Source organism: Sturnira hondurensis, unplaced genomic scaffold (assembly GCF_014824575.4).
Source record: "Sturnira hondurensis isolate 20B ecotype Veracruz unplaced genomic scaffold, ASM1482457v3 Scaffold0008860, whole genome shotgun sequence".
Lineage (NCBI taxonomy): Eukaryota > Metazoa > Chordata > Mammalia > Chiroptera > Phyllostomidae > Sturnira > Sturnira hondurensis.
This window is the reverse complement of record NW_028081491.1, coordinates 4,901,892-4,910,731: the sequence shown is the minus strand read 5'-3', so window position 1 is coordinate 4,910,731 and position 8,840 is coordinate 4,901,892. Positions and strand designations below refer to the sequence as shown.

General features: G+C 49.0%; 1 protein-coding gene across 1 annotated transcript; it reads right to left on the bottom strand.

Annotated features, from left to right (window-relative positions):
* Positions 1–305: 305 nt before the first annotated feature.
* Positions 306–8,548, bottom strand: NXNL2 (nucleoredoxin like 2). The gene is made up of 3 exons (XM_037056241.1): positions 8,349–8,548; positions 7,940–8,258; positions 306–882 (listed from the first exon to the last, which is right to left on the bottom strand). Exons 2-3 carry the CDS (start codon positions 8,239–8,241, stop codon positions 714–716), a joined length of 471 nt encoding a protein of 156 aa, XP_036912136.1. The 5' UTR covers positions 8,242–8,258; positions 8,349–8,548; the 3' UTR covers positions 306–713.
* Positions 8,549–8,840: the final 292 nt, after the last annotated feature.

Sequence of the window (8,840 nt, the reverse complement as noted above, 5' to 3'; positions counted from 1 at the left end):
GGCTCCTGTCTTGCTGTTTTCAAACACTGTGCATGGGCTCTTGTTCACCAGGACCCATCAGCATCTTTTAAAAGATGTTGAGGTTTGATCTTGAAGATGTGACTATACAGCCTTGATATTTTCAGTTACTTCTAGGCTATTATGATGTAATTAAAAATAAATGTGAGAAAAGAACAAAGAGAAGGAAAAAATTCCCAAAACACTCATAATTAAGTTGAGAACAGTATTTCCCAAGGGCTTCTTTCTCCTCTTAAGACCACTCGGTTCACAAGGAAAAAATGGAAATCAGAGGGCACCACTGGGAACAGGTTTGTTTATTAAAGCATATAGTTGCTGCATATTTTAGCAATAAATGTAGTTGTAAAAGCATAATGAAAATATATCCTTATAATAAGTACATCTACAGAAAATGTATCAATTAATATATTACTTTACCTGAAGAGCCTGTATTAATACAACTTTTGCATAGATTTCCAACAGCTCAATGCAAACACAGCTAATCTCATTTAGAGAAAGCTGTGCTGGCAATAAAAATAGCTATAAGCAGTCCAAGGGAGCTGAACAGGAAGGCATGCTTTCTGAGCAGTGTTTCTGCTGCAGCTTAGTGCTTCTGCTCTAACATACACTGAACCACCCGCTTCTCCTCTCCCTGTAATCTTGCTGCAGCAGCTGATGTATCTCACGCCTGTCCAGGTCCCCAGAGATCCACCACTTCAACCAGAGAAGTTCTGAAAGACTTCAGCGGCCTCCACCCAGTCCTGGAAGCAGGCCCGCCCCCGCTCCTGGATCTGCTTGCGTCCTTTGTTGGTGATGACCTCCCCACTGGGTTTCAGGATCACTAGCTTGGGGGTGGCTGTGATGTGGTACCTGGTCCTCAGCTCACTGTGGGAGAAAAGACAGCAGGTCAGGGGTCAGCATAGGGGTGAGGAAGCTGCTGCCATGCCTCTAAAGGGACCAAGGCCTCACCTGTGCCCACCAACCAATCCTGCACAGCCTCAAAACCCAGTCATCTGTGCCCTCCTCCTGTGCTTCGGGTCCCCTCTGAGCCTCTCTTTCTTTCCTTCAGCTATCAGTTCCATGCCAGTACTCTCCCAGAGGAGTGTCTACAGTGGTGGGACTGCTTTGTGACTGTGCTGCCCACAGACATAAGGGACAAAGGAGCCCTAGAAATGTGGCTGTTATGACTGAGGAACTGAATCTTTCATTTAGTTCATTTTCATTTAACTTTAAGAAGCCACATGTGGCTTATGGCTATCCTATTGCACAGCATAATTTTAAGCCCACAAATAAACCCAATAAATTCAAATCCCTTTCTACATCTCAAGCGGTTGAAAATAGCAGGTATATAGGATGGTAAAAGTTAAAATTTCATAATTTCTAAATAAATGCAAAGCCTTTTTCAACATTCTAACCTACAAATTCAAGGACATGCTGATTAATATTATGGATGAAACATTTCAAGTTTCATCCTCATAAGAGGTAACCCCATAAGAGGCCTGTTTACAAAATGATTTGTATTTATTTAGGGGAAGGAGCATCATCCTTTGTTTTGCAAATCTCCCCATCATGGGGATTACTTCTCTCAGTTTAGGACAGCTGATGAAAACCCCCCTCCTGTGTCCCTGGCCAGTACACAAAGACCTCACATCAATGTCAGCCGTAATCTGATTTCCCTCCTTTGTCAGCCTCAGACCTGTGAACCTGAGGGAAAGAAAAAATGCACTCGAGACTCTCATGTTACCAAATCTTCCACTGACAGCTCCATCAAGGTCTTCCCATTCTTTTCCAGGTCAAAGACAAGTCTCAACTTAAGCAGAAAAACACACACAGCACCTATATCCAACAAGGAGAATGTACTTGTTTTCAAACACCTGTGAAATAGTGACAAACTGGCCACGCTCTCCGTCAGAGAGGGGGTCTTACTGAATTTCAAACAATCAGTAGTACACAGACCACTCAATCAGACCATAATAAAATGGGATTGGAGACCAATAAAAAATAATTTTTTGCAATGAGCTTAAAAACTAAAGAACCATATATTACATGTAAAATACCAATGCAGACTACAAAGTAATTAACACAGGCCAATATGGAATATACTACAGATCCCAAGCTGGAGATACAATTTGACACAGGAAGCTCTGGTCTTAAACATCCTTATCCAAAAGGCCAGTTCTGCATTTATTTTAAGAGGCCATAAACACAAAAATGGAGCCAACATAAAGAAGGTGGAAAGAGGCAAAAGAAGTTTAATGACAAAAATCACTGAAATAGGAAATAAATCAAAATAGGGTGGGCAGTAAAACCAAACTATTTTCTGAGGAAAGATGAAAAAATGGAGCAAAGTTCTACCAAAACTGGACCAAGGAGAAGGAAAGACCGGAATATCAGAAATCAGGGGTCCTGCTCTTGGGGGCACAGGCAGGCACCCCTGTCACTCTAGGAATATTCGGCAACCCCCAGATGGCCTGTTCCCTAAGGAAACCTTGAATGTGACCACCACTCTAGCAGCTTCTGGAAGCCAGTCCATACATGTCCACTACTTACATGAGGAGAAAAAAGAACTAAATGAAAAAAGTGAACTATTATACAAAAACAATCATGCATAATGAGAAAGACAATATAGTGATAGCCCTGCTGAAACTGCACTGCAGGACTGAAAACCCATACCACATCAAAGTGCAGACTGAGGGACAGATGGATCTGTCCCAAACAGCCACAGTGGTCTGGGAACTCAGGTGTGCTGATGAGAGATGTGGCAGAGGAAATGACCCCCACACCCACCCAATGTTTAAAATCCCTGCACAATCCCTGAATTTTGAAATGCCTAAGGAATTAGCTTTCCCCAAAGGCATAAAACAAAAGTATTAAAGAGGAACAACCCAAATAGCTCTTTGCACAAAAGCTCAGGGACATGGCCAGCAGCCTGATCTCAGCTCTTTCTGGCCATGTGGGCAGCTGGGTTATGTCAGCACGACTCTGGGCAGTGGGGGCAGGCATACAGCCAGGAAGGGAAGCCGTGGTCTAGTTGCAGCTTTGCCACCCAGGGTGTGGGGCTTACCCCCAAGAAGAAGGAGCCTGGGTGGCTTTTGGAGGGTGGTGAGGGGACCCTGCAGGCACTGAGACCACCTGGAACCTGACTCAGCATCTGCCTCCCCTCCAAATTTCAGCACTGCAGCCCCTGCTATTCCAGGTCCCACCTTTGTGCAGCATGTGCAGAACAGCAGGGACTCTGAGTGTGAGATCCCTGACCAACAGCAGCAGCAGCATCACCTGGAAACTGGTCAAAAATGCACTCTTCACCCCTGACAGTGGAGTCCATTTACTCAAGTTTGCCAAACTTCCAGGGCCTTCTGCATTCCCTCCATAGACCCAGAGGTTGGGGAGAGCAAGCAGGAGCTGAGAACAGTGCCCTAGACAGCCAGGGTAATAGAGGTCTGTGTCTTACTGCTCAGCACCCTTGACCTACCCTTGGAGTGCATGTCTTTCCACTTTCTGGCATTAACTACCTGTATGACTTAGAGAGGTTGGTTAACCTCCCTACACCCCAGATAACTCATCTGTGTTGCAGAATAACAGAACCCAGAGTTGTTGTGAAGATGAAATGATTAATACATGTGTAGCTTAGCTAAGGGCTTGGTGCATAGTAAGTGCTCAATAAACACTGGCTATTCTTACTGGATGGAATTGGGGCAGGGAACTGGGGACTGGGAACCTGCCCCAATTACAGTTGAGCCAAGTGCCCAGTCTTTGCCCTTGGCTCTTCCAACTACCATAAGAATGGGTAACTAGCAGATTCAACCAGTGAGACTCATTGAAGCACTTGCTTATGTGCTAAGAAAGAGGAAGGTATAAGAATGTATACCCCAAGACACTAGAGCCACTCTTGTCACAAGAAGAGACTGGGTTTGTTAGACAACCCCTGGCTGAAAACCAAGCATAAAACAGACAGCAGAAGGCAGAACCGCAAAACCATCCCCAGTAGCCTCCCTTCTTCCTCAGACCAGCCTGCAGGTGTTTCAGTTAAACTGACAGTTGACCTTCACTTGTTTAAGCTATGAGTTGCTGTTGTTGTTTTAATCACTTGCAACATTAAATCGAGCTCTGATAGTCAGGAAGATGCCAGGCAAACTGAGTTTTGGGGAACACAGAGGAGGTTTGGAGTAGACATTTTGTTGCCCAGCTTATTTTGAAAGAGTCAGTGATGTGGGCCCTCAAATCCCCACCCTGGCAGCCTGTGTCTGGGGACAACTGTAACCTTGGAGCCACATCCACCTCCCCTGGAGTCATCACAGTACCCTCTGGTGGCTGAGCTGTGACCAGAGAGAAGAGACTGTACTTGGAAACGAGAGAACCTTGTTGCTGGGCAGAGGGAAGTTTTGACAACTGAGCATTTTAACCATTTTGGGAAGTCTGAGAGCCTGTTCTTCCTTGCCTTCAGTATTGCTGTCGCAATACTGGTGTCCTCCCTTTATCTAAAACAGTGCCTCACTGTCCCTGGCACAACTACCTGTAGGTTTCCATGGCAACCTCTGGCTCATCTCTTTCCTGCTTGGCCACCAGCAGACTGTTAAAGAGCAAATCTTTCTTCTTGTTCCAACCATGCACCCAACAAGTGCTCTGCAGACATCAAGTACTGAACAATGTCAGGTCTGACGTTAGGGGCTACAGAGAGCCCCAAACACACACTCCTACACAGGATGGTGTTAGGTTCAACCTATGAAGGGCACAGGCCTTCCAGGCCAGAAGTGCTTCCAGTGTCCCCAAAGGCATGGGAGAGGGACTGCCAAGGGGGTTCCAGGGTTCTGGGGACATGGTATGTACAATCTTTAGAGGTGGGAAAGTGTATGAAGCGTTCTGGAACTTCAGTTGTCTAGTCTGGACAGAACACAGGTGGAAAGGGTTGGGGTGGAAGACAAGTGTGGTCAAATGCTGGAGAGCAGGGCAAGATGTAGACTGAGCCCTATGAGCAACAGAAACTCAGGAAACCACTGAAAGGCTGGGGTAGGGCATGGCAGTACCATACCTGTTGGTGATGAGATGAAGCAGATGTGAGAATAAGAACCTGTTCAGATTAAATGAAGACACAAAGTCCAGTGGAACCAGTTAAAATAGCCTAACATTCAGGACTAACATGAAGAAAGTAGAAAGCAAAAGAAGGAAAGGACTGGAGAGCCACAGACTTAGCAAATTTGGGCCCTGAGAGGGATGCGTTGAGTCAGCAAGTCTAGGAGGAACTGGACTCCCAGGTCCAGAGGGCAGGGTTGAGAAGCTTGGCAGATGCACTAACTCTACCCAAGGGAACTGAGGGCTCTAATAGAACCATTCCCTACCCAGAAAATGAAGCCACAGCCAGCTATGTTCCATCTAATCCAAACCTGTTCAACTGGAGACTAAGGTGCTCCATCCTCGTGGCCCATGGCCACAGGCAGTGGTGAAAACTAGAACAGTAAGGAGCATCTACTCCAGGTCTCACTGGGCTCTGCTGAGGTTCCAGAGCTCAAGTGTTCTCAAGAAACAATCATAAAATCCATGTGACATCAACAATTAGCATGTCTCACCTGCATGGCAGAATGTGACAGGAATTCCTGCTGGAAAATTCAGTCGTTACTTCTTTCCTGGGACCACAACAAAGGGAAGGAAGCTAGGCAGGATGGCCTGTCATTAGTGCCACCCCCTAGTTCAGTCCTAAAAGGTCAGCCCCTCCTCTTTCCCATGCTACCTCTGGAGGAATGCATGGAAACATGTCCCTGTCCAGACAGATGGGCATCACTCACACTGGTTTTGTGGGGGCTGCACCGCAAAGCCAAGATCTAAGCAACTCTGAGGACAAGGTGAGCAACTCCAGGCATTTCCTTCCTGCAGGGGAAGTTTGTAGTGGTCCCACTTTCTACCATGCCAAAGTGACCCTGTGAGGGCTCTTTGGTGATTTTCTCTCTTCCTCCCAAGACTTGCTGTCCTCAGTAATCCAATGGGCAGCCACTGAGGGAAGACAGCCCAGGGCCTTCACATGACCCAAGGAGCCCAGAGGTTAGTCTGATCTCTGCTCAGAGATCTCTGAGACCTCTGATCAGAGACCTCTGATCTCTGCTCAATGGTTCCCAGACCCACCTTCCCACAGCAGAGTGTTGGATTCTGAACACATTAGGATCTTCCCCCTCTGCTGCCTGGATGCTTCCTACATTCCTTAGTCTCGTGGCGGCTACTTCCATTTCACGCCTCTTCTGATTCCATTAATGAAGGCTAGGGTAGCAGAACTGAGAGCACAGCTCCAAGAATCCCAACAAAATACCCCTTTCTGAATGTACAATCAGCAATGACAGGGTTAATGAAGTGCAGTCTGGAAAAGGATGGGGAAAAGGAGCTAACCTCCCCAAAAGAAAAACCTGAGGCTAGATCCCTCCAGAGATCAGCTTCCTGACCTGAAATGCCCAGGTGAGGCCAGATGCCTCCAGGGCCCAAGCTGCTTAGCTGCCTGAGGGGCTTCATCAACTTTGACCAGATCACTGGAAGAAGGGTATTCTGATTGTGATGCATCATTCTACTCAGCAATTCATACCTTGCCTCTGGTCACCCTACGGAGCAATTCCCAGAGCTGGGCTCTGCCAGGGGGCCTGAGCTCTTGGCAGGATTATTGTCACTTTCAAAAAACAATGTTCTTTCAAAAGCTGTGTATAACTTGAGTACTAAGGAAATCAAACACATTTTACAAACAGTACTAAACCTGATGCTATAATGTATCCTTTTGCCAAGTGAGCCATGGTCATTTGGACACATCATCTTTTGACTTTGCTACTCCTGCTGGGAGAGAAACAGGCTTGCCCACCTTATCTCTTCCTTAGCATCACCCAAAGCAGGTGTTGGGGAAATTGGATTTCCAGAAAGAGCTTCCATTTTTAATTGCCCAGAAGGAATGTTCTCTCAGAACAATTAATTTGGGAGTTAATGCCACGACTAAATAATAATCCCCAGAGAAATGCAAAACTTGCCCCTGTAAAAGCACAGAAGTTCTCTGTGTCTCTTAGGGAGATGGTGGGATAACGCACTTTGCAAAGTGTGATTTAAACCCAAGGCTGGATGCTTACATCACAGGAGACCCCAAGACACTAGACACTAGGTCCCATGCCATATTCCCTTTCTGCCAATCCATCCCTAATTCCTCCTTCCATCTTCTCCTTCTTCCCCGGAGTCCACCCTACTTCCCTCTGTAGAGCCCCTGATCGCAGACAGTGGGGAACTACAGGGTCAATTTCTAGTTTAGACACAAACTCTGAAATCCAACAAAGCTGAGGCTCTCCGCCTTCTTACTTCTTTTCTAATGCTAGGTCCGGATGAGTTCCCTCAGAGCAAGGATTTTTGTCACCTCTGATCTCTGCCTCCCCTGGTTCCCCCTACAGATGGTGCAGGGACTGCCTTCATGGTTAAGAAATTCCAGTCATTGGCAGTAAAAATGAAACTGCAGCGTGGCTAGTACTAGGTGCCTCCTTCCCAGAACTCCAGCCAGTTCCCTCCACTCCACCCCACACCTCGCCCCCAGTCTCCGCACTGCTGGCCTGGTCAGCCCACCCACCCAAGGTCTCCGGTTTGGACCAGGGTGACCTGAGTTCGCTCTCCTGCTCTTCAGACTTGGGGTCTGCCCTGTGCGGTGAGGCAGGGTGCCCGGGCTGCTGGACCCAGGGTGAGCTCCTCGAACCACAGCCTAGCCGCAGCAGACCCTCCCACCAGGGGGTCCGGACATACCAAGACCCCCGGGGAAGTGATCGCTGCAATCCGCCAACTGCTATAGCCTCCCAAGAAACCAGGAGCAGAGCCTGTGAAGGTACCCTTGAGCGGCCAGACCCGGGGGAGGAGGGTTTCAGGGGGAGGAACGCTTCTGACTTCAGGGACAGGAGCAGGGCTCCGGGACTCGCCGTCGCATTCCAACCCTGGGCACACTCACTGCCGATAGGGGTCGTGGAAGGGCAGCGCCAGCCAGGCGTCCGGAAGCTGCAGCATAAACTCTTCCATCTCCTGTGCGCTGCAGTCTACGGACACGAAGACTACAGCCAAAGGCGCGGGCGGGCACGCCTGCTCCACCAGTTGCGAGTAGAAGTCGAAGAGCAGCGGCGTGAAGTCGCGGCTGGGCGCGCAACGGATCGAAGCGAAGTAGAGCGCCACCACCTTGTTCTGCAGCACTGCCTCAGCCTCCACCCACGCACCGCCGCGGGTCACCAGGAGCCGCCCGCCTAGCATGTCTACCATGGCCTGCACGGGGACAACTGTGGAGAGAAAAGAAGGGAGGAGGGGGCAGTGAGCGCAGATAAACGGCCACTTGCCGGTGGGCAGCGGTGTCTCCTCTCCTTTCTCACCTCCTGGTGCCTGTACAGCTCACGACTCTCCTTGACCTCAGCATCGGCCTCAGCCTGAGGCTGGGTCAGGAAAGCCCGCCCTAGGGAGAAGGGGTGTCGGAACCTCGCAGACACCAGCGACCCTAGTCACAACCTCTGCAGCTACAGCGCAGCACTAGCCTCCAGGGAGCCGAGTGGCCCTGGCACCCTTCCGCGCTAGAGCTCCCCTCCACCCCCTTGTGCCCCGCCCCACGTTCTCCCCCCGCCCCCCACCCCGGCATCACCGCTCCCCACTGTCCCGCCCGGCTCCGCCCCCGCCGCGTCTCGCCCTCGTCCCACTCCGCCTGGGAGCTTTACGCCCCAGGAGCTCGCCCCTCCTACTCCTCCTTGCGCCCGCCCGCTGACCACCTTGCTCTTTTTTTTTTTCATGAGAAAATATAAAGACTTTTATTTTTATTGAGAAACCCTGCAAACATCAATGAAAAACTTATTCAAGTTTGGTAGAATTTCAAA